The sequence below is a fragment of the Chinchilla lanigera genome, unplaced genomic scaffold, assembly GCF_000276665.1.
Source record: "Chinchilla lanigera isolate Chin_1 unplaced genomic scaffold, ChiLan1.0 scaffold00018, whole genome shotgun sequence".
Lineage (NCBI taxonomy): Eukaryota > Metazoa > Chordata > Mammalia > Rodentia > Chinchillidae > Chinchilla > Chinchilla lanigera.
In genome coordinates this window covers 4,133,293-4,160,238 of record NW_004955419.1, presented here as the reverse complement: position 1 = coordinate 4,160,238, position 26,946 = coordinate 4,133,293, and the positions used below count along the sequence as shown (strand labels likewise).

General features: G+C 37.5%; 1 protein-coding gene across 2 annotated transcripts in view; it reads right to left on the bottom strand.

Moving 5' to 3' along the window:
* Window positions 1-26,946, bottom strand: part of Dennd1a (DENN/MADD domain containing 1A) — a 484,908-nt gene that overhangs the window by 444,764 nt on the left and 13,198 nt on the right. For both annotated transcript variants that reach the window (XM_013513192.1, XM_005382503.2), the window contains exon 2: window positions 12,949-13,019. In XM_013513192.1, coding sequence (XP_013368646.1) covers window positions 12,949-13,019 — 71 coding nt within the window. The remainder of the gene's footprint in view (window positions 1-12,948; window positions 13,020-26,946) is intronic.

Sequence of the window (26,946 nt, the reverse complement as noted above, 5' to 3'; positions counted from 1 at the left end):
TTTTTTTGGCTTTTCCTTTCCTTCTTTTCTCCTTTCCCCTATCCCAGTTTCTCTTTCCTTTTGAACAGTTTCTTCCCATTTTACACTCTCTGTTGTACATTTTGGATCTTACTCTTTCAGCTTCTCACACTAGGGAGACGATACAATGTTTACACATATGCATCTGGTTTATTTCACTTGTGAGTATGGTTGCATCCATTTACCTATAAGGCTCCAGTTTATCCTTCTTTATAGCTGAGTAGAACTCCATTATACAAAAAGACCACATTTTTTTTTTATCCATTCCTTGGTTGATGGGCATCTGGGTTGTTTCCAAGATTCAGCTATTACAAATTGTGCTGCTATAAACATGGGTGCACATATATTGTTGTGGTAAGATGTTTTAATTCTTCTGGGAAGACATCCAGAAGGGGAATAGCTAAGTCAAATGGGACCTCCAATCCTAGTTATTTGAAAAATCTCCATACTGATTTCCACAGTGGTTTCACAAGTCTATAGCACAAACAGTGGGAAAGGGTTCCTTTTTCCCCATAGCCTGCCAGCACTTATTGGTTGATTTTTTGATGATAGTCATTCTTTCTGGGGTGAGATAGAATCTCAGTGTTGTTTTAATTTGCATCTCTCAAATGACCAGTGATGTTGAACATTTTTTCATACATTTATTTGCTGTTTGTATTTCTTCACCTGAAAAGTGTGTATTCATCTCAGATGCCCATTTTTGGATTGGGTCTTTAATTTTGAGAGGTCTGATAAGGAAACAGCTGGCAAACATTTTTTCCCACATTGTGGGTTGTCTCTTCACTCTGGTCGTTTCTCTTACTGTACAAAAGCTTTTTAGAAGATAGGATCCCAGTTGTTGATTCTTTGTGATAGTTCCTGTGCAATCAGGGTCTTATTCATGAAGTCTTTACCTACACCAATGTCCTCAAAAGTCTTATCTATTGTATCTTTCAGCAGATTTAATGCTTCTGTTTTAATATTTAGATCTTTGATCCACTTCAATTTTAGTTTAGTGCATGGAGAAAGACATGGGCCCAATTTTAATCATGTGCATAGCCAGTTTTTCCAGCACCATTTATTAAAGAGGCTATCTTTCTTCCCGTGAATGTGTTTGGCACCTTTGTCAAAGATAAGGTAGCTGAGTATATCTGAAATTGTTTCTGCATCTTCTAATCTACTCCAAGGAAAATGGAATAAATTAAATGATCTGCTTATCTGATTTTCAACTTTATTGAAGGCCATGATGAAAATACAGTGTTTTTCATTTCAGTCTTTGTAACAAATCTTTCCTAAATACTTTTGTCACTTTTCTTTCACAATAAGTGCAACCAACTAACTAATGGAAATTTCCTTTGATGTTCAAGAAGCTAATTCTATGGTTCTAAGTGCCAGTGATCATTCCTGTTAAATATATATTAATTTAAGGCTGTATTCCAGGGCCTGGGGATGTAGCTCTGTGGCACAAGTGCCTGCCTGGCAAACACAAGGTCCTGAGCTCGATTCCCAGTACCTAAAACAAAACAAAAAAAAAAAGGCTGTATTCCAAAAATGGGCTGGCTTATTAAGTCTTAGATGATATCTTATTCTCTTGGCATCTTGGATCTTCTCACAAGTAGACAGTTTAAACAAAAATTCTGGTAACTAAGGATTGATCACTGGATTCTTGTTAAAGTTTAACTGTAACATACAAGTGGAAGAAAAAACTATACAAGGTGATCATTTTAAATTATCTGTGTGCATAAAGTACATTTTTCTGAGAAAACTCAAATCCTATGTTCTCTGAAAAAGAAAATTGGTCAATTCAAGCAGTTTTTATTAAGTATGTTTTCCTATCTTTCATATAATGATTATTATTATTCTAGTATTTGAACCCTGTAAAAACGAATTTAATTTAATCAAAATTTAATCAAAAAAGCCAATTTAATCTCTTAATGACATCACAATTGCAGGAAGCTTTGTTGTTTGTTTTTGATTTGAGGCAAGATTTTTTGGTTTTCACTTAAGGATGATGTTAAATTTAGTCACTGCAAGAATATCTGGTTTGTACCCAGTTCCTGTTAGAGATTTTTATACATATTATCTCTAATGTACAAAACAAACTAAAGTAGATAGAAATCCCACTTAAACAATGAGAAATCTAGAATTCAGTGTTACTAACATTCCCAAGGTCAAACAATCAGTGGTATCAATCTGAACTGAAGTCTGATTTCAAAGCCTTTATAATGCCATTACATTGTTTTTATTATAAATTATTCCCAAAGTTCACTTAATGACACTGTTATAATCTAGGCAGCAATTAATCTGCATCTATATTCTCTTCAAACAGGGGTTTCTGACAGCAGAAATTTCTAATGCCTAAGAACACATTAAAGGTTAAAAAAAAAAAAACCTCTTTAAATCGAGCAACTTATTAAAGTCTCCTGCTGGGCAAAGCAAGCTCATGGTGATATCTTCAGTAAAGCTTTCTTTTTTCTAATGAAAGCCTTCAAGTAGACTGCATGTTTTCAATGTAACATAAACAAGGAAATGCAAAATACATTGTGAAATAATACCGAAAGAAGTTCAAAAGCTAGAATATAATGTCCTAACCGTTTTTATTTTTTTAAGTCTTCTAAGCATTTAAAACATGAGCACCAGTTCCTGTTTTATAGAGCTAACACTGTGCTCTGTACAGTCTAGCACAGTGCTAAACCTAACATGAATGCTAAAAAAAGAGGTGAATAAAGAATTAGATGTATGATAATAACACCATCATCGTCTAGACTCCTGGGAGATCAGCCTTGTACACTACTTTTCAAGAAAGTTGAAGGTCTACATTCTTAAGCACTGAAACTTTAATCATCTTGGTTGAAAATCTTTCCAAACTAGATTGTGTATCTCATTGCTTTTTTGAAAACATTTTGAATATAATGTTTTCCTTGCTGCCTTGTACTGGGAAATAAATCAGGGGCACTTTACCATGGGCTACATCCGCAAACCTTTTCATTTTTTTGAGACAGGATATTACTCAAGTTTCCCAGGCTGTCTGTCCTTAAACATGTGATCCTCCTGTCTCAGCCTCCTGAGTACTTGGATTATAGGCACGTGCCCCTATGCTCAGCTGAATATTGTATAACTTTTAATAGTTATAACAGACATCTTTTGGCTGCTCAGCATCCATTCTCCCTTTGTCTAGTAAGAGCACTAGATTTTCCTCTGAAAAATGATCCTGTCCCAGCCTCAGGCTACCAGACCCAGGAGGCACTGCATGACCCACACACATAATCTCATCCCCTAATGAACACCTCAGAGTTTGCTTCATGGATGAGCCTGTGCACCAACAAGACCTATTGTAATCAGTCCCGATATTATAGGCCGCTGAGTCAGATAAAAATATTATAGGCAGTCAGACAGGGCCAGGCCCTCAAAGGAGCCAACATAAAAGACATGTATTTGCTGTGGGCCAAACCTCAAGACAAAGGACTGAACAAATGCACCAACATACCTCCTCCCTAGGGATGGACATCAGGGATTGATATTCTAAATAAGTAGTGATCACCTTGAAAAGTCCTTGACCCAACCTCTTATAGGAAAAGCCCCTGTTCTGTATTCATGCCGGCTTGCTATGTAACTCAATTCCCCATTTGATCCCGGTTTAATCAATTTTACCTGAACAATTCTTACTGGCTGACCATAGTTTTGTCCATTTGCCCCTACCTTGGACCTACTTCACCTCATGGTTTTGCTCTATAAAAGTTCCTAAAAAGACTGTCTTGGGGTAACCCACTCGGGCCCCCCTTCTGTCCCTCTCTTGGACAGAAGCTTTCTTTCCTTCAATAAATATATTCTGCTCTTAACCTCCATTGTTCGTAAAATTCATTCTTCGATTTTAGAGAACACAAACTCGCCCCATATACCATTCAGGCTGGGAGTTTTTATTCTCCTATATCACTAAGACTAAGCCTCAAGTTACTATAAGACACTCTTTTGCCATTTAGGTAAACTGTTAGAATACAAGATTGGATTTGTTAGCAGCTATCTTTGTACAAGCAGCACTTGCCCAGAAAAGAACACAGCACAGAAAACAGAGAACAAAGAGATGAAGACAGGGCAAATCTTTGACAGCATGTATAGAAGACCTAGATCTGGCAAAACTGAAAGCCAGTTTTATCACTGGATGTCTCAGTGCTGAAAGCTAATCATTTCCCTTTATGCTCAAGGTAGATTTAGTTGGGGTTCTGCCACATGGAATGAAAAGAATTCTGATCAATAACAATGATTTAATGTCATCAATGTGATCAGTAACTGTGCTGAACAACACAAGGAAGAGAAATACTCACAACATATTTGAGCACTTAAGGCACACCCTAAGGGCTTTTCCATGAATACGGTACTTAAGTTTTAATGCACAGACTCAGAAATCTACTTAGGCTACTTTTATATACTTCCTGTTTTTCAGCTATGCTAAATTGATAACAGTTGTTGAATGCTAGAGTCGTATAGAGATAACTCTTGCCTTAAATAAAAAATAATTTAAAATAACAACATTTATTAAAAAAAACTTTCCATGTCCCACACACTATGCATTCCTATTTAATCCTCTCAACTGTATGAAATAGAGCCCACTTTTTTTTTTTTTTTTTTTTGAGAAAAACATGACTGAGATTGGCATTAGGAGGGAATTTATTTTTAAAATTCAAAAACACACAAAGCAATCTATGTTTTAAAATTTAACAAACTCACCATTTGCATGGATTTTAAAGTTTAGTAAATCAGTGAATTCCTGGTCCACCTACAAGGCCAAAGTCTTAATACTATGAACTACTACAAATATACCAAGTTAAATCACTGTCATGAATAATCATACACTGTGAGCTCCCCTGTATTATAATTTATACCTACATAGCTCCTAAATTGCACACTTGAGGAGAAAGAAAAAGACCTAGACTCTGCTTCCAAAAAGTAAGCATTAATTAAGAAAAGAAAATATATGGCTCACTTTCTGTTACTTCCTAAGAACAGCAATTCAAATTCATTCTATACAACCAATTTGGAGCTGCAGTATAGTATAATAAAAAGCACAAGCTTAAAGCAAGGATATACAATTAATGTAAGATTCAAAATGTGATCTTGGTAGAGAAAGGCAAATTGAAAGAGGCACAAAATGTTCTCTTTCTTCAGCTGAGTGGCAGGTATATGCATTTTCATTTATTCTTTATACAGTACACATACATACATATTCTATAACTTGTGTGATAGTTTTCAGTCGCTTTAAGGATCATAGACTAGAATTCAAGTCCCAGCTCTGTCCTTTGGACAAGTCATTTCCTTTCTCTAAGCTTTAATCACTAATACTTATGGGTCTACTATTTGCCAAGCATTCTCCTAGCTACTGAAATGTGCAGGTAAAAGCAAGACAATTTCTGCCCTCACGGAGCTCTATTTTCATACCTACATAATTGGGATAATAACTATTATTTCACCAGGTGGTGTACAAGTGTTTTATTAAAATGAGCTCTCAGCAGGCTCATGTAGAGTTTAAGGAAATTACTATTGTAGGTAGGTATCTTAAGGAAAAGGGACAAGGCACACTACAATTCTCAAAGCTACACCTGACTTCTTAAAATGAGTTTTAAAAAAATGGTGAGATAAAGTTCCATGCCTGTAACCCAAACAAGACTTTTTCTAACTAGCCTGTCAAGAACTTAAAAGTCAGAGAAATCACAAAAATGTTTTTAAAAATCCCTGTCTTTTGAATGAATGGCAATTTGCTACTAAGAATACTACTAAGACTACCAGTACACTACTAAGAATCATGGTCCACACTTCACAATTCAATAAAATTTATTAACTTGCACTGGAAAATTCAAGGGAGGACGGGAAGAACAGCAGGAGGGAGGAAGAGAAAAATAATAATGCTGACTCATCAGAAAGCTGTCTGAGTCCCTCGAATAGCTCATGAATAAAACTGCCTCTCCATTTATTTTCTGTACCAACCTGATTTGTCTTCCCCCACATTAACATTATCTGGTTTTTCTAACCCTGCATGTGCAGGTAATATTAGTAATTTTGTGCAAGATGCCACAAAAATGAAGTTAAAATGGTAGTTCTACGACTTGGGAGATTGCCCAACCAGAGCAAGTCAACCTCTTTGAGCCTCACTTTCCTTAAGCCTAAGGGCCCTTTTAAAAAAATAACTGTTCAAGGTTTGAGAATGTAAAATTAAAAAAAAGAGTGACTAGCGCACAAGGAGGACTCAATTGAAATTAGCTATTTTATTCAAGCTTCTTGTGACTAATTATTTTTCACTCTATTATTTTTTAAAAGAATAAGATGATAAATTCAACAGATACCGATTTCTCAACAACATTTAAATCTGGAATAAAACTTGACTCTATAAAGAGTATGTACACACATACATACATACACTGTACCACTTCTAATCAGATAGCACAGTTTAACTTATATTTGTAAAATGCTCTAATAATACTGCATATCCACTATGACCACAGGTTCGGGCAAAGCTCCTAGACCACAATTACAATCTTGTAAAGGGAAAGCTACAGTTCAGAATAACAATTCTGACTCTCAATACTTTAACGTGGCAAAGTATCAGTCTTCCTCATGAAGCAGCTAAAATGCAAATATAGATAGTTATTTAAGAGAGATTTTAAACAAAGATTTTTTTTCTGAAAAATCTGCCTAACACCCAGTTAGCCAAACAACTCTGATACCAAAGCACCATGTCTCATGCATTGCTTTCACAAAATCCTCAATCATCTCCCAACTTAACTGTCACCTTATCTTTCAAAAGTGGCCATTGGCTAACGCATTAAAAATCCTACAAAGGGATCAGACACGGGAGAAAGCTGGTCTGCTGAGCAGTCCTGCAAAACCTGATGCTGCCACTCTCCCAGGGCTAAGCATCTGCCCAGGAAGAGTGCCCACTGCAGGCTGAGAGATACCAGCTGTAATGAGACACTTGTTTTGGAAATGCATTCCAGAGTTTCTGCATGGCCAGCACCATCTGATCATGAGACTTTGGAGGCTGATCTGTCTTGCAAGAGCACCCTCTTCTGAGACCTTCGGTCACACAAGCTGAACTCAGTTTTGGCAGCTTTTAAAAAAAGTGTGAGATGACCATTCTGCATTTTTTAATTTACAACGAAGGCATAACATACCATGGTATAAGAAAAACTGTGAGAATGAAACTCCCACAGAAGTTTATAGAACAAAAGCCCTATAAAGTAGTTTCGGTGCTTTCTAACCCACCTTCTCACAGCAGGGATTTAATCCTTCTAGGAGGATGCAAACAAACTTCAAAGAGAAGATTATGCCCAGAGACTAGTACTGTACAATGTAAGGTTTACATCTAAGTTTGCACAGGTACTTTGGCACACATTAGAGATGCAGATTGAAGGAACAAAGACAATGTAAGAAAGATCTTTTGCAATAATCTAAAATGGCAAAAAATAACACACCACATAATATTGGAAGAAGGCAAACACAGTAAATCTAACAAAAAGACTGTAGCAGACAAAAGGTGTCTAAAATCAAATATTCAGTGACACTTAGCCACTGGGAACAGCAACTAGTTATTCTGTGAATTCCCAAAGTAAGCAAGCAATACCCCAAGTTGGTTTGTGTACTTAAATAATATTTGTACATCTATGGAAGGGAATTCCTTTATGGTTGGGGCCTTACTATAATTAAGTAAAACTGACAGATCACACGTTTCTCCCATGGATCTTACGAAATGCTCTTGAGTGCCCAGAACACGTCTTCACTAGTGTAGACACCACTCAGTGGGAAAACGTGCTATCTTTAAATTGTAGTAATATTTCTTACCATATTTTCCCATATGTCATCTTTTTATCATTAACCAATTGTTTAGTTATAAAGTTCCTAATTTAAGTATCAGCACTACATATGCCTTAGAGTTTAGATTTAGTTCCCCAACTTTTACAAATCATGGGTGAAGACCCACATTTAGAATTTAAATTCTGTAGATATTACTCATCAAGCAGAAAACAAAAATCCTTGGTAAAAATCTAAATATGAAAAGCAGAATTACAAATCTCTTAGAAAAAAAAATCTTTACATGGGTAAGGCAAGAAAACACTGATTACTACATTTAGACAGTGAATTTTGTGTTTTGTTTTGTTTTTTGAGACAGGGTCTTGCTATGTAGTGCAGGCTGGCCTCGAACTACCTGCTTATGTAGCGCAGGCTGGCTTCAAACTCACAGCAATCCTCCTGCCTCAGCCTCTCAACTGCTGAGATTACAGGTGTGTACCACCACACCCACCTTTGTTTTTTTTTTTTTGATAGAGAGTCTTGCTATATAGTTCAGGCTGGCCTCAAACTCTCTTGGCAATCCTCCTGCCTCAGCCTCCTGAATGCTGTGATTACAGGTCGACACCACCACAGCCAGCCTAGACAGTGAAATTCTGATCAAAATTGCCATAAACTGGGTGAAAAACAAACCAGAGAGTGGAAGATATTTCCAGAACATATGACCAGGAAATTAATATATATTCATAATATAAAAACAATTTATCAGCCAATGAGGAAAAGGTTTTAAAAGGCAATTTTCAAAAATAAATGGAAGAGGGATTGGGGATTTATCTCAGCGGCACAGCGGCTGCCTGGCAAGTGCAAGGTCATGAGTTCGATTCCCAATACCGGAAAAACAAACAAAACTAAATAAATAAATAAAAATTTAAAAAAATATAAATGGAAGATATGCACATCCACTTTAAAAAGAAAGTATTCTTGTGGGGGGGTTATCTTTTTGAGACAAGATCCCCCTATATAGTTCAGGCTGGCCTTGAGCTCACTTTGTAGCCCAAGCTGATCCTTTTTATTTTTATTCATTCATTTATTTATTTATTTTATTTTGGTGCCGAGAATCAAACTCATGATGCCACGCTTGCCAGGCAGGCACTATGCCACTGAGCTACCCCCAGCCCCTCAGGATGGTCTTGAACTCACAATGATCCTCCATCACAGGCTAGTGCTGGGATTACAGGCGTGCACCACCACACCCAACAAGAAAATATTCAAAATGCCAGTAAGTACTATGAAAAGGTGTTCAATTTCACTAATCACCAGGAAAATACAAATAAGAACAACAAAGAGATACTACTGCACAACCATCAGCTTGGCAAAAATGGTATCTAACTGTCCAAGGGCTGAAGAACTGGTAAGAGCATTAATGATTACCAAGCAGTGCAGGTGGGCAGGTAGCCTAGCACAATCAACTTCAACAAAACAGCTTTGCATGACCCAGTAATCAGGTATGTTATATATCCTATGGAAGCAAATGTATATGTGTACCAGGGCTAATTATAAGATGAAAGATATGCACACCCACTTAAATAGAAATTGTAGAATAGTTAGAAACTGTATACATTTTCAGTATTGTCAATTTGGAATGGAAGTATCACTCAGCAATGAGTATTTGCATTGCATGAGTAAGGCCCTGGATTGGATCCCCAGCATCAGCATCACCATCACCATCAGCATCAGCATCAGCATCAGCATCAGCATCAGCATCAGCATGGATAACTTAGTTGTGATTTAATTCTGTATTATGCAGCAATGACATGAATGACTGCAGTTACATACAACATGGAAGACCCTTATAAACATTATCAAGCAAAGAGCAGTAAAACTGCATAAAGAGTAATTCTATGAAATTCAGAAACAGGCACAACTAAATTACATATACTTATGTAGTAAAACTATGGAGAAAAACAAAGGAGTGATTATCATAAAAGTCAGGATAGTGATTACCTCTGAAGAAAGGGAAGGAGGGACCTCTGGAGTACCAGCTAAGCCCAGCTCCATTTAAAGGGCCTATCAAGGGTACAAAGACCCAAAGATCATGTGACTAAATTTGTAAATACTGTATCTAAAAGATATAAAACAAGTTTACAGGCTGTTAAGTATGTTTTATCCTACCATGACAAATACACCTTTACAACTAACTCGAAGGCCTGATTCCTGGTGAGCAGTTTTTGATTTCTCGTAGTTCCATGCACAAAAGTGGGCTAGGGATTTGGGTTAGGAATTTGGAGATCCTGGGAACTCACAGCATAGTTTAAGATATAAGAGTTTAGGGTCTGAGTACATATGTCCTGCAGATCCAGAGATTCCTTTACACAAGGAAAAGGGGCACAGTCAGAACAGGGCCAAAGTAAGGCCTCCTGAGATATAGGACCAGAACAGGAGTCCTCGTTGGCAGAACTAACACTGCTATAGAATCAGGCAACATCATAATTCTTAGCATGGATAGTAGTAACATAGCCACTCATTTTATACTTATTTGTTAAACCAAAGGTTTTATGTACTTTTTCCACAAATAATGGGACAGCTACCATGTGCTTACTGATACAATGCACTGAGAAGGACACAAATCATTTTTAAGAAATTTCTGCTGAAAACACACACCCTGAACTTAATCATGAAGATACAACTGACAGATACAAATCCAGGGGCTTTCTCTAAAAAAGACCTAAATTCTTCAAAAACATATCACAGAAGAAAAATAAAGTGACAAACTATTCTAAACTGAAAGAAATTAAATAGATATAAAAAGGAATGGATTACCTAATTCTGAAATGGATTCTGGATCAGAAGGGAAAAGACTATAAAGGACATTACTGGGAGAGTTGATTAAATTTAAATATGGACAAATGACATTGTATCAACTTTAAAATTTCTGATTTTAATAAATGGACTAGGGTTATTTAAGAAGATGTACTCATTCTTTTTTTCCCCCCTCTTTAGTTTGTTTGAGACAGGGTCTCACTACATAGTACAAGCTAGCCTTGAGCTCATTTATGTAGCCCAGGCTGGCCTCGAACTCACAGAGATCCTTCTGCCTCCACCTCCAAAATGCCAGGATTACAGGCATGAGCCACCATGCACTGCTTTGCTTAGAAGAAATATCCTGAAATATTAAGGCGTAAAGGCCAGCCAATAATGTCTGCAACTTGTTCTTTAATTGGTTTAGCAGCCTGGGGCAGAGGGGCAGTTGACAAAGCATGTGTGTGTGGCAAAAAAGCAACAGTAAGAAGCCAGGTGTGGTGGTACATGCCTGTGATCTCAGCACTCTGGGAGGGTGGGGCAGGAAGACTGAAAGTTCAAGCCCAGCCTAGGCAATTTAGTTTATAAGCAAGACCTTATCTCAAAATTAAAAAATAAAAATGGCTAGCGATGTAGCTCAGCACAGAGGCCCTATGTTCAATCCCCAGTACCACCAGAAAAAAAAACAAGTGAGAATTAGTGAATCTACAGAAAGGATATATGCACTAAACTGTTCTTAAAGCTTTTTCTTTCAAACTACTTTCAAAATAAAAAGTTGGGGAAAACCCTAAAGGGTTAAATAAGAAGTATCTGTGGAGAGAGGTGTCAGATGACTCAGATAAGGGAGTAAGATAAAGACTTCATGCATTTCATTCTTCCATCTTGTTTGTGCCTTTCAAATTTTGTTCATATTCAGAAAAATTAATTTTAAGTTTAGAGGAAAATCCTAAGATGTTGACAGGGGGAAATATTAGCAATAGTAGAGGTCAGAACATTTTTGTTCTTGAATTTATCTGACAAATCACAGCTGTCACCAAATGGTTATTTGGTAAAGTCAACCCATGGAGGAGCTGCTACACATACACACCTGGTTAACAGGTACAGTACTTCTACATTGAGTGTTCCTGCTCTCTGTACACAAGAGGGATATCTTAACCTGGGTATTAACTTTCTACTTCAGGATGAACCACATGTTTGTAATATGTTTCACAGCCTTCCTGAGATAACCCAGCAAGTATAGTTACTCACACTTACTATGAAAGCAAATTCCTTCACTTTGACAAATACTGGTGAGGTTGTGCAAAGCCCTGTAGGCAGCACAAGGAAGCGTACGATGTAGTTATTGCCATCAAGAAGGCAACTTAGAGTGAAAAGGTCTTGAAACGAAAATCCTGGCTATCCCACACAGTTACAAGAACTTCGTAAGTTAGTTCACCTTTCTGAGATTCTATTTTCTCATAGGTATAATAAGGATGCTATTCAATTATCTTTGAGGGTTATATTGTAAGGATCAACAACACAGATGTCCAGCAGGTAGGATAACAAAACAACAGTCAAAGGTAGCTATGTTTATGATTATTGCAGTCTAATTAAAATAACAAAATAGAAAATATGACCAAGTTGTAAAACCAATTAAGGGCATAATAGTCATTAGAATCTTGATTACTCCAAGTTTCTCATTCAACTAAATTACTCTCCCTATACACCAAATAATACGGATAGGTGTCTGGGTGTACAGATCGAGTCTCTTAACACTTGGCAAACTGCGTCACCCTCTTAGGTATCTAGAAGTATACTAGACAATAAGGTTATTTTTCTCATTAACCAAGAAGGTTTTTATGCCAAGAAGTGATATGCACAGCATGCACAAGATACTCTAACCTTATCTAAGACCCAGGAATACATATACAAATTAGTCAAGCTAAAGCCAAAGAAGGTGTTTCCTTCTACAGTACAGTCCCCGATCTTCTCTTACAGCAGATATAAGATTTGCTAAATTGTCCATTTCAAGTATCTCCTTTTAGTTTAGTGGCAGAGAATTTCCTTTCTTTTATTTTATATCCTATAATCTAATTCTAAGCCTTGCTCATTAGCAAGATGACAATGTTTCACACTACAAAGTTGACTTCAAGCATCTGTGACAGATGGAAGACCCTATGATTACAATGAGGAAAGCCATACTTTGACTCAATTCACACTATTCCCTGTGCTTTCATTCTCCATTCTTCTTACGATGATGCAGACATGGGAGGTTGGTGGGGAATATACTTAAAGTTAAGTAACGGTTTATTCACATGATTCATATAATGTCTCACGTACATTTCTATCTCATACAATAAAGAAACACACTGTATTATAATCAAATATGCAAAGTACCTGAAAGAGTGCCACCTGTCCTAGGATAAGCTACTTCCACATAAACTTCAAACGTGGTCTCCGGGTTTTGCCTACAAAAGAAACAGATTATGATTACTGACAAAGACTGAGGCAGCATGATGCACAACATACGGGCTATGGTATATAAGGTAGATCTTTTTTTGGGGTGAGGGGGTTCCAGTACCCGGAATCGAATTCATAACCTTGGGCTTGCCAGACAGGCACTGTGCCACTGAGCTAAATCTCCAGATCCAGTATAAGGTAGATCTTGATTAAAATCATTAGCTCCATAACTCAGTAGCCATGGAATGCTGGACAAGCTACTCAACTTCTGAGTCACAACCTTCCTAATTCTCAAAATAAAAACAGCTAATGAAAAGAATTACTGTGAAACTTAACAAAAACACACACACAAAACAATCTAAGCACATCTGGTACATAACAAGTTACTATGACTAGACAGATGTCATATTTTTTATTTCCATAGCTAGAGCTCCAAAGCCATAGGTTGAATTTTGAGGAAACTCAGACAAAAGCAGTAAAAAACAAAACAGCCATCTCCAACATATTCCAGGATAAAGCACTCATGTAACAAAATTAACCTGCTACTTATAGGTTTCAAATCCTAAAACCGGAGACATACTGCCCTATCTCACTAGACAGGATATTAATTTGAATTTAAGACACTGTTCTCACATACAGGGCTTCACCTATATTGACAATGGAAAGTGTAGAACTATTCACTATTATTTTACTTTTTAATATAATATTCATAAATTTTTAAAAGATCACAGCACTAACAAGATGTTAACAGTTGTTAATTTTGGGTGATAAGAATATTGTGGTTGGGGCTGGGGATTTAGCTCAGCGGCAAAGTGCCTGCCTAGCAAGCGCAAGGTTGTGGGTTCAGTTCCCGGTACCGGAGAAAAAAAAAAAAGAATATTGTGGTTATATTATCTTTGTCTTTTCCTTATAATCTCAAACTACAATAAAAAGATATTTCAGATTAAATGAAAAACCATTTAACAGAGAAAGTATATTTTCAAACGTCTATAACTGAATTCTATTCTGAAATTGACCAAAAGCTCAGAGAAGAAAATATGAGTTGCCTAATACCCAAGGGTTAATTAACTATTCTGAATTTTATAGCAAAACCTGTACTTATCAAAATAATTGTGTTATTTAATCTCATTTCATCTTCATAACACTGTAAGGTAGGTTATGTGGGCTTAATCCCACCATACAGGTAAAGAACCAGAAGGAAATACAAGTCTGACCTATGTATGGTCCCACAGCTAATCAGCAATACAGCCAGGACTAGAATTCATACCTCATGGCCGTCAAATTCTGTGTTTTATTGACTTTAAGATGGACTTTGTTTCCTGCATACTATCATGTCTTACAATCTATAGCACTTTACAATTCTAAGTGGCAACAATTTTTTGTCTTAGTAATACATAATATACAGGTTTGACCTTATAAGTGATGGCATCCTGGGCTCAATATGGTAATACTTTCTCTACTTTCCTAAGATTAGAAATGAAATGAAATGTGTTTTGTGTATCAGGAAACTACTTATTTCTATTGTGGAAGGTCATAATTTTTCATTAAAGAGAAATGTAGGCTTTGCTTTAAATGAAGGTCTAGGTAGAAAGAGTTGAGTGCTCTAAAATTCAAGGCATTTAAATATACCTCGTGAAAGTTATTTTTTTTAAAAATGTCTAATTTAGTGTCTACTAAATGTAAGCATCTTGGTTTTTTTTTGTTTTTTTTTTTGGTTTTTCTCCGGTACCAGGAACCGAACTCACGACCTTGCACTTGCCAGGCAGGCACTTTGCCGCTGAGCTAAATCCCCAGCCCCTAAGCATCTTGTTTTTAAAAATATTCTGAAATAACCCCAAGTTTCAAGAAGGCCTTTTAAAAATCTTATTTTTTTTTTCCTCTGAAGAGGATACAAAATGATCTACAAAGGTAGTACCATTTGGCACCAATTATTTATGGAAAATACCTTAGGGAACATCCTTTTATTCAAAAGATTTCAAGGTAGAGCATCTGATGAAAGAAAGTAAGGCCATCTTTCATGAATAGTATATAATCTGAAAAGCATCAGGAAGATTCCTCCAAACCTGGAAGTATCACTTTAAAAGAACATTTTGCAACAGGTGGAATTTCATCTTGGAATTCCATTCCTCTGGATTAGGAAAAGGTTTGTCTTTCTGTAAAATTAATTTTATTGGTACATTTTTGATATACATAGTGATCGTATTCATCATGGAGTACTGGTACATCATAGAGTACCTGTACATAATACGCCTTAATTCTTTTCTCCCCCCATTGCCCTCCTCTCCCTTCAATCTTTTTCCCCTCTTTATTTACAAAAGTTTTGTTTCCATTTTTTTCCTTCTATTCCCTTTTATTTTCCTTTCCCTTTCCCTCCCTTAACCCTCCCACCTCCCTTGTTCCCCTTCCCATCTAAGTATTTTCTTCCTACTTCCCAATATCCATCATCTATTTTGGTCCTTATTTATTTTCCCCTTTTGGTTTCTCAAACAAGAGACACAACACAATATTTAAACATGTGTGTCTAATCTATTTGACTTAAAAGTATGATCCAAGATACATCTATTTCCCTAAAAATATTTCAAGTTTACCTTAGAATACAGTTTTTAAAATGTGTTCTATAAAGTCCCTAGGACTTCATATAGGTTATTCAGACCTTCCACACATTTTTTTTACTCAAGCTCCTATTTTTAAAATTTATTTTTACACACTATAAAAACTGAAATTGGAACATGGGCATGTGAGCCTGTTACAAGTCAAATTTTAAAATGCACCAACCTGCATCACAAGGTGCTTTGTACAAACCTGCTGTCTCTCAAAGTGAAGAACATCCTAGCCTTACATTGATTATCTCTTCTTTTCTCTTTCTCTAACACACTTCAAACCAGACTTCTAAACTTGTAATACCACTGAAACAGCTTGCCACAGTCACCAAAGACCTCCATGTTGATAAAATATGCTAAAATACACAATTTTCAGCAGCTGTCTTGGCTTCTCAGGAGCTTTTTACACAGCTGGTCAATTTGCTGTAGTCCTTGAAATACTTTTGTCTCTTTCCTTCCAGCACTTCACTCTTGGTACTTTTCATTCCTTACCACTTCTCTTTGCCAATTCCTTTTTTTGTAAACTTTTCTGCTCTCACACTTAGCCAAGGATTCTCCCTTCTTGCACTCTTTACTTAGATGATCTCATTCAGTCTCATGGCTATAACTATCATGCATATGCTGACAAGCCCCAAAGTCATGTTCCCTACCTGACTTGAGATCTCTTTAGCTTACTCAACATCCCCACTTGGACATCTACAAAGCATGTCAAATTAAACATATCAAACCAGCATCTCCTGAACTCTATCAATTATCTGAACTAACAAAATTCAAATCCTAAATCCTCTCTTTGCTTTATAAGCCATGATCATTTATATGCCATGATCAACCCATCAGCAAATTCTACTGATTCTACCATCAAAATTTACCCAGAATCTCAATGCTTCTAAGCACCCTCAATATTATCAACCTCAGCAGATCACTATCATCTCATCTCAATTACTATACTATTCTTCTGACTGGTCTCCCTGTTCCCACCCTTTGCCCCACACCATTACACTCAATTTAGCAGCCAATAATCCTTTTATTCTTAAATGCAGGTGATGTCAGTCCTGTGCTCAAAGCTTCTTCAGTGTTCACATACTCAGCATCAGTCAAACTTCTGCTTCTGGAGATGGATAATGGTGATGGCAGTACAACAAGCCACTGAACCATACACTTTAAAAATGGCTAAAATGGAAAATTTTATACATGTAATTTACCACAATTTAAAAAATGGGGGAGGAAAATAAGTCCATACACAACCTGCATGATCTGGCCTCTACCTAACTGTTCAACCTTATTTCAGACCTCTCTCCCATGCCCACTGAACCCCAGCTACACTGGCTTTTCTGCTTCCCAAACCTAACTCATTCCTTTCTGACTGCCCTTTACTTTTCTCACATCAGCAATTCAAAACTCAGTCCATACTTGGTAGTCTCAAAAAATTCTTCTCCAAAAGGATTTAATTTTAAGACCCACTAATCTAGTTAAATAGAATTCTTCCAAATAAGTTAATACATACAAGATAAAACAAACATAGGGTATATCTCAATGTCATACTTTCAACAATGCTTTCTATTACCTAATTTCAATTTTCTACATTATACCTATTCCAACTTTGGTTGTAGGCATTCTTCTTTTCTAAATGTAAGGTGTTGGAGAGCCAGGATTTTGTCTGCCATCCCAAGCATTATTTTCCTGGTACCTGATCATGCAAATATTGGGTAGAAGGCATAAAGACACAGTACAGACTAGCCTTCCCAAGGGCTGTAAGATTTCAATAAGTGACAGGTATGATCATATAGCTCCATGACTCTCAAACTTTGGTGTGGATTACTATCACCAGGGGAAATAGTTAAATGATACATTTCCAAATTTTGTCAGGTAGTTGCTTCAGAAATGGTTCACTAATCAAAAGTATTCCAGGTCCTTCTTGCCTAGAACAAAGAACTGGACAAGACAAGCCAAAAACAGCACCAAAGTTTATTGAAAAGTGAGGGATGAAGGAGTAAGAGAAGAATTAGCTCTGTAGAGTAAACTTGGGTCCAACAAAAGAAAGTATAAAAACAAAAATAAAAGCATGCCCCACACCTAAGACATGCAGGGTGGGCTTCTATGCTATCCACCTCTCCTGGGAGCCTGTGAGAAGTTTCACATACAGAGTCCTGGGAATTATTGGACATGGTCCTGGAACCTTGTAATTGACAGGTCCTGCTTATTTCCCCAGCCAGCTTTGCCACACCCTACCTCCTACATCACAACTCCACCTCCGGAATTTCTGGAGTAGGGTCCCCAGTTTAGCACTCCTAACAATCACCAACCTCAGACATTTCTAACACATACTGATGCTGCTGGACTGGTGACAACACTTTTAAGACCCACTAATCCAGTTAAATAGAATTCTTCCAAATAAGTTAGTACAGACAAGATGAAACAAACATAGGGTATATCTCAACAAGTCATACTTTCAAGAGTGCTTCTGCAATAAAAGATACATTTCAAAGGGCGGGGGGAGGCATTTGTAGAAACAATGAAGCTTACACCTCTTTTCTATTGCTATCCATGGTTTCCGCCTCACTCTACTGAGTAATAAAGAAGTTACCTAAGATTCTTACTCAGTTCAAATAGCTGGCAGAATTCTAGTTCATGGAGCCAAAAATTAAAACAGTCTCTCAAAAAGCAAGCAAGCAAGCAAGCAAGCAAAAAGCTGACTAAAATGCTCAGAACAAATTGGTCTATAATTATAAGTTATAGTCATGCTTATCCATGTTCGTTTACATGTTGCCTTCTGGAAGAAATGGTGACTAATGTTGTGACAAGTTATATAACATACCAACAAATATAATAAGTTATTTTTAAGGGCCAGTGAAGCCTATGCAGATGGAACATTTTCTGTTTCCTTGCAAATCAGAAAATTAAAAAGTGTCTCCTCTAAATGCAAATGGCCAAGCAACCTTTAATATCTTCATTAAGCCTATAAACACTTAAGGCTGTAGCAATTTCCAGAGGATCTTTGAGACTACCTTGAGACTACTCTTCAAGACACCCAACAGTTTTAACTACTTGGCTAAAGGAACTGAAAAACCCTATTTCAGTCCTATTAATACTCACTGCTAATTTAGAACACATAATGCTTCTGAAAATACCATATTGAGCCAATTTTCCAATATGGACCCAAGCTTTCCCAGAACCCTTTGTGATATATCTTAACATATTACCATGGAAATGTCCTGCCTTGATGCCTTATTATTAACTGCCTCATATTCTTATATACTCAAAAGATCTGGAAACCTGCCCACCTGTCAAGCCTGTGTTTTTGCCACCCATCACCACCTTCTGCAGTCTTGCATCCTGAGATCCAGCCACACAGAACCACTTGTCGCTCTCTAAACAAACCATGCTCCAATTGTCTGATAATAATAGCACCACCATATTACTGTCACCACTTACTCAGTGTTTCCTCTGTGCCAGGTATGATCCTAAGCACTTTATATGCATTATCTTGGTTAATCCTCAACACCCGGAGAGAAATATTAGTCCCAACTAGAGATGAGGACTCTAAAGCTCAAAGAGGACAAACTAGCTGAAGACAAAGGTAGGAAGCAACAGAATGAACATGAAACTAACTCCAAAGACACCAACCACTTCCCTGTTCTACATTATTCAGCTGCTTTTCGGCAAGGAACTGTCCTTCCAGACTTTTTCACTAGGTGAGTTCATTCATGAAGCCTCAACTGGGCCATTTCCACCTCACTGGGAAGCTTCTTCTATCCCCTGTCCCACACACACATGGGTTAAGTGCCCCTCCTGCACACCCCCAGGGCACCATGTGCTTCCCACTCTGGAGACTCCAACCACATTCAACCCATGGACAATTATGTTTACCCTGAGAACTTTTAAAAATCCTGATGCTCAGGTTATAACCCAGACCAATTAAGTCAGAATCCCGAGGCACCATTTTTTAAAACTCAATGTACTCCAAAGTACAGACAAGACTGAAAACCAGTGGTGTGTCTCTGATTAAATATATGCCTTCCCTACCAGACTGATAGCTCCTTGAGGGTCCCAATGGTGCTTTCTCTAACCCTGGGCCCACACTTGATACAACACATATGTCATGAGTGAGTTTTCCTCCAGTATCTCTAATACATAGTTTCCAGCTTCTCTTTCTCCGGTGAAAAGTAATTTCCAGAATACACACCACTTTCACCTGTCACTCTCTAAAGATGTTTTCCTTTGGAGTCTGTGTTATCAATAAGTCACACTGCTGACAATAGCTTCAACTGTTAAAAATGGAAAAATGACAGACACAAACAGCTAAAATGTGTTTGAAAGAAGGGAAGTCTGCTCAGTTCTTGCTTCAGGAAGAATGAAGACTGACAATAAGCCAAGAGAGCATTTCTATTCACTACCTCTCTGCTGAACACAATTCTCAACGATTCACTGGAAGGGCCTCACTCAGTGCTTGGGGCTATGTTCTCAAAATGATTAAGTACACTCAGCTTGAAGTCATGAGACAGACAAAGGCTTTGACAATATTCAGGCAGCAGGATAGCTTAATGTTCGTTTTTTTTCCCCAAAGCATCATGCTATTGATCACTCTGCTGGATCATCAGCTTTCAATTAGGATCTACTTTTCTTCAATTACAACATATTAGGAGATTACAAGAAAAATGTGACACTGACTAGTCATAAAATGAATTGGGCTGCATACGGTAACCATGTCACAATGCTAGGCCCTTGTCCTTTTAGTGTAAATCAGAAATTGTTTTGTTATGAAATTTCATTTTTAACAGAAGAGTGCTTTTTTTGTATTTTCTTTATTACTGTCTACATGTAGGACATTAAAATTTTTTTAGAAAGTGTAAGAGCTACAAACCTGAAACACACACAGTATTTGGACCCTGCATTTCACAGCCTTCACCTGAAGCCAGCTTCAGCACAGGGCTCCTTTAGTTACAAACTTAGATGTGGGGGTTGGGGGAACTAAGATATGATGTTTCAAAATTCATACCAGCTACACTGTCTTGAAGTTGATAATACAGTCAACAAAAATTGTATATACTTCAGAACAAGCTAGCAAACACCACCTAATAAACATTGATTCCTTTAAGCTAGACAAACAAGCAGAAAAGGTAGTGTTAATATTTCCAACAAGTCTTCATTTGTTTCGGTGGGCTCTGAAATTAAAGCAGTTTTTCCAGGCTGAAAATGTTGTATCAAAGGGTGCTTTCTAACCCATAACAAGTTAACACCTTCATAGGAGAATGCAGTCTTTGTTAAGACTTGTTAAAAGTGATTAACTTAGTGGTGTAATTATACAAACAAGTTGTTTTAAGACTTTACACTTTACTTTTCATTTCTAATAATGTTCTCAGGATCAGATTAATAAATATACACAGATACTGCTATGAATGGAGTTAAAAGTTTCGCCGTCTGTACACTGCTATGGAATGGCTCTTAGACCACAGTGTGTAGGCAAGGTGACTGGAAGAGGTTCTGCTGCATTTCAAACAAAAGCACAGATGGTTCAGCTCCCTTCAGCAGTGTGCAGTGTTCCAGACAGTTTTAATAATTCTCTGGTAGGACAATCTGCAGCATAAAATCTCGGCTCTTCAATAATAATAAAAGTATTTACAAAGATAGTATTTATGGTTCATTATCAATGACCATGTTTGTCCTTTACAAAAATTATACACCTTTCCCCCTCCCTAATCTGTCCTTCTCACTTTCTGAACAATTTCACTCTAAAGCTGTTATGCTGGTGATGGCCTAGAGTGGGGAGTACCAGAGCAGGTGAGGAAGGGGTGACATGACAAAGGATGTCAGCACACAAGCAGGGTAAGAGGACGCCCGTAAGGAAAACATCCACTCAAAGAACAGCCTGGTGTGGACAGTTGCAGACTGGGCAGTGTGAGAAGGGTATTTACACACCCTTTTCAGCAGCAAGGTCTGGGGTGCTGAAGCTCAGACAGAATGGGGGGGTCTCTCACAAAAGGGCAGACCAACACAAGTTGTCAGAAGCAAAGAGAGTGAGAAGCACATCTAAATACAAGGGTGCCTCTGAACAGCTGTGGACGCTCAAACAGACAAGAGGGAATTTTCCAAGGAATGCGGGCAGGGTTGTCCCAAATGATTCTCACAACTAGGGTAGTGGGAGGAGAGGCACTTCAGAAACACCAGCACTTTCACTGTAATCTCAAGAAAGCAAAGTGAAAGAAAAGTGCACCTACATGGGCTGTGGATGAAGGAACACTGTGCCTAATCTATATCCAAGGTATGTAAGGAAGGCATGTGGAAGCCTGACTTCACAGATGAAGTTAACAGAAAATTAGCACAGCTTCTATGGATTTGGACCTGAGATAGAGACACAACTGTGCTCAAGGCTTTCAATTATACAGATTAATAGGGAAATAAAACGTAATTGCTTCTTGCACACATATAGTTCCTTGCTTGTCTACTGAAAGGGTCGGGGAGCAACAATACCCTAATAGCAATGAACACACCTAGCATGCAAACCTTAGCTTCCAAATACAGTCATACCTTGGCACTCAATTACTCTGAAACTCACGGAATTTGGTACTTGAAGATTTTGTCTTGCTACTCTTCATTTGTTTGGTACTCACTGTGTGAGCTACACTTTATCAGTGTCAACTGCCTCGTGACTCAATACCCTTCCCAGACAAAACCATTTGTTTGGTACTCATCCTTTTTGGCCCTCATCCTACCTCCCCGAACCAATTAATGACAGTACTCAGTTATCACTGTACAATTCTCCTCTAAAAACAACCAGGGCTTCTTGGAGAAAAAGTTAACCGAGAAGTTAGTTAACCAAGTTAACTGGCTGACCAGAGAAAGTACAAAATGGGCTTGGCAAACCTTCTTATTCTAGAAGGCAGAGAAGTGTTCAAATCAGGCGTGGTGGCGCACACCTGTAATCCCAGCACTCGAGAGACTGAGGCAGGAGAATCGTTGCAAGTTTGAGGCCAGCCTGGGCTACAAAGTGAGCTCAAGGCCAGCCTGAACTGCATAATGAGACCCTGTCTCAAAAAAAGGCAAAAAAAGAAAAAAAAAGTGTTCAAAGAATGATGAGGTCATGTCAAAAGGACACAGGAGATAACCTGAAGGGGCTTCACTGGCCAAATCTAGGATAATCTGAGCATCAAAATTAATAATGAGCCAGGCGTAGTGGTGCATGCCTGTAAAATCCCAGCACTTGGGAAACTGAGGCAGGACGATTGCCAGGAGTTGAAGGCCAGCCCAAACTACACAGCAAGACCCTGTCCAAAAAATATAAGAATAATAATAATAATATTAACAGATTCTGACCAATAAATAAAACAGAAGACCATGAGTCCATATTTATCAGTATGGACCATAATTAACTGAACAACCCACTCATATTCATAGCTACATGTGCTATTAGGAGGTAGGGCCCAGTTGAAGGAAGTAGGTGAATGTCCTTGGCTGCCACTCTTCCCCTCTTCTCTGCTTTCTGACTGCCAAAAAGTGAGCGGCTTTGCTCTGCACTTCTACCATGTTCCTGCCTTAAACCATGGACCGAAACTTCTGAAACTATGAGCCAAGTAAATCTCTCCTCCTTTCAGTTGTGGGTGTCAAGTATTCCTGCCCCAGCAACACCAAAGGTGACCAATACAACTGAGTATGATTATATTTTCAAAGTATCACCCCAGAAAACACTTCCTAAACATAAGGAAGAGAAAAGTAACTTTTCAGTGAAGTTTGGCAAAACCTAACTGAATCAAGTCATCAAAATGATCACCATCAGTACTGGGACAAACTTCTAGAATGCAACGGGAACAGCACAGCATCACTCCTGCAACACCCTAGCATCTGTCAGAGATGGTTAATCTGAGAAAACAAACTCAAACAGGAGGGACCTTCCAAAAAATATCTGGCTTTTATCTTCAAAGTGTCATGGTCTTAAAAAACATAAAGAGTGAAGATCTCTTCCAGACTGAAGGAAAGTAAAGCAACCATAACAACTAAAAACAATGTGTGAATCTGAACTGGATCCTTTGGCTATCAAGGATGTTATTGAGACTATACTGAAATTTGAATTGCTTCTGAGGATTATATGTAGTAACAAAACAATGTTAAATTCCCCACTTTGATGGCTGTACTTATATGTAGGAGAATGCCCTTGTTTACAGGAAAAGCAATCTGAAATGTTCAGGAGGTGGTAGGGCATTGGGTCAGCATGCCACTTTAAACTGGTACTTTTTTCTTTCAAAAAGTTCTTTATACCATACTGTCAACTTTTCTGTATGATCCTGGTTTTTTTTAAATCATTAATACTAATTTCCCTGACCTGCCCTTTACCAGGATATCTTCACAGGAATGATGAGTGTTTTATCCAATGAACCCCTGACTAAACATCAGAAGGTTGAGGTTCAAATTCCAGTTAGATCCCTTACTTAGTATGAGATTAGAACAAGTATTTAACTGTTCATAGATGAGCTTCTTCCCCTCTCAAGAGGTAACACCTGCCCTACTCATCTGAAAAGTTCCTTCCAAGGTCAAATGAGAGAAAGTGTTTTAAAAACAAACAGGTACTAAGCCCATATAGAAGCTATTCCTATTTATTACAAAACCTAAAATGTCTTCACTTTACCAATGATAAGCCTTGCAAGTAACCTACATTTATCGTATATTTCAAAGAATAAAAAATATTAAGCTTGTAAATACTGTTACTAAGAGCAAATCAGGAATTATTAAAAAGGAAACCATTTGGGGAAATAAGTAAAGGGATTTTAGGAAAAGAAGGTAAGCTGTACAGCCAGAAAAAAAATTCACATACACCAAAATTAAAGACAAGAAGGTCTCTCCTCTACAAAGCAAAACATATTCATAAGTGAAATAAATCAGATTCACATGTGTAAATATCATATTGTCTCCCTAGGGTAAGAAACTGAAAGAGTAAATAAGATCCAAAAAGTATAATAGATATTATGAAAGGAAAACAAACTGCTCAAAAGGAAAGAACAACTGAAATGCAGGAAAGGAGAAAAGAAGGAAGGAAAACAAAACAAAACAAAAGCAAAAAAAAATATACATATATATAAAAAATACGATAGCTAAGATAAATGTGACTAATTTCTACTAGTTGACTGAAAGGAACAGTCAGTGTTTATATTGTCTGATCCATCCTACATGCCTATATCTGGTAAGCTGAGCAACTACTTTGAGGATAACAATATGCAATACAATAACCGTTATTAATTTCCTATCATCTTGTTTTGAAATTCTGTATTGTTTTTATTGGGTTTTTTTATTCTCTTTAAAATAAAAAAATACTAAGTAACACTAATGTATGAAAATCAAGTGTGTAGATATACAACTTAGAGCCCTCAGTCAGTAACAATGTAAATATCTGTGTAATACTGTATGGCCAACTGGAAGTCTCCTAAGTTTCTGAAGCTGATTATCAAAACTTCATTAGACAGTGGGACATTTTCCGTATGGTATAGTAACGGAAACTGAGGCTAGGAAGTAAGGACTCCAGCTGAATACTAACTCTAAAATTCCAAAACCTATGCCTTTCCATCACGTTCCTGTCTAAGAATTACTCGTGATTGTTTTGAATACAGTGGTACTTTGGTTCACCAACTTAATTCTTTCCATGATCCTGGGCCACCATATCAAGAGGAATTGCAGGATGGGGTAGACTCCTCTGAAGACAGAAAACGTCGCTACCTCCCCAGAAAAATGCATCGAAATTACACTGAAATTTTTTACATATAAATTTTAGGGGGTTCATGAGCTATGTATGGCTACAAGAATATGCAGCAAAACTCCTGTATCATAGCTGACTTACTTTTATGTTGCTCCTCATTTGATCATCACCCCAAGTCTATGAGAGGAAAGTTATTACTATTATTCCATTTAATAAAAGTGGATACTCTGCATAAGAACAAGGAGTTTCTAAACCTTGTTAAGCAATGAACACTTAACTACCTATCAGGTATTGTTCTAAGAACTTCTCATGTATTCTCTCACTAACTCTTCCCAAAATCCTATAAAAGAATTTACAGAGCAGGAAACAAATATAAGGAAGTTAAGATGTGAGCTAAGGTCACACAGCTTGTGAGAGCGGCAGATGAAATTGGAACCCAGGCAGTAAATGTTCCACAGTCCATCCTCTTTTATCTTTTAAATCAATTTAATGACTACAATATATAATTGTGTCCACACAATTTTATGTACTCTAGCCATGTGTGGTGGCGCACACCTATCATCCCAGCACTCAGGAAGCTGAGGCAGAGGGATCATTGCAAGTTTGAGGCCAGCCTGGGCTACAAAGTGAGTTCAAGACCAGCCTGAACTGCATAGTGAGACCCTGTCTCCAAAAAAAATTGATGTACTCTAGTAAACATACACTAGAATGCACTCATTATATTAGGTGTGACAGAAAAATAGGTAAATATTTAAATTTTAAACATTTAATTAGAGTGAAAGACACATTTGCTAATAATCCCCCTCAAAGTAGTCCCCCTCTTGCTTTGAACACACTTCTCCCAGTGTTCTTGCCACTTTCTGAAGCGGTTCTCAAAGTCCTATTTCATAAGTATCTTTGTGTTGTGGTTGCCTCAATGTCTAAATCAACTCAAAACATTTACCTTTCATGGATATTTTGACTTTGAGAAAAGGCCAACAGTCACATAGAGCCAGATTTGGTGAATAAGGTGAATGAGGATGCACCATGCTTTTACAAGCTTGCCTTTCCTTTAGATAGCACTTGGCAGCAGCATTTGCTGTACTGTATTTACATTCGTTGTATTTTTTTATCACATCCCATAAAGATAATCATGAAAGAAGACTTCCAGAACTGCTTCACAAAGTGGCAAGAACAATGGGATAAGTGCATTCAAAATAAAGAGAATATTCTGAGGGGAGTTGACAGCAATGTGTCTTTCACTGTAATAAATTTTTTAATTTAAACATTCATTGTATATTTTGATCACTTCATGTGTATCACTCTATGAGTTTTGGCAACTGTGTATACCCATATAATACCTACCGCACTGATTTTTTTTTAATGAAACATACTATAGGCCCAATTATTTTTCTTCTGCATACCCTCTTCAAAAACCATACTGTCTGGCCACTATATTACCAGCTCGGAGCAACTGTAAAAGCCTTCACAATAGTGGGCTCAGGTTCCAGGCATTCCTTGAGCAGTCTTCTGAGCCTCCCAGAAAGCTGAGCACCCAAGATCAGGAAAACCCAGGGTGGATCTGCCTTCCTTATATTCTATTCCCACCCTGGAAACATTTGAGCTTCCAGTCTCCTTCATGGTCCTAAGTTTCATTTTCTAAAATGAACTTGCCTC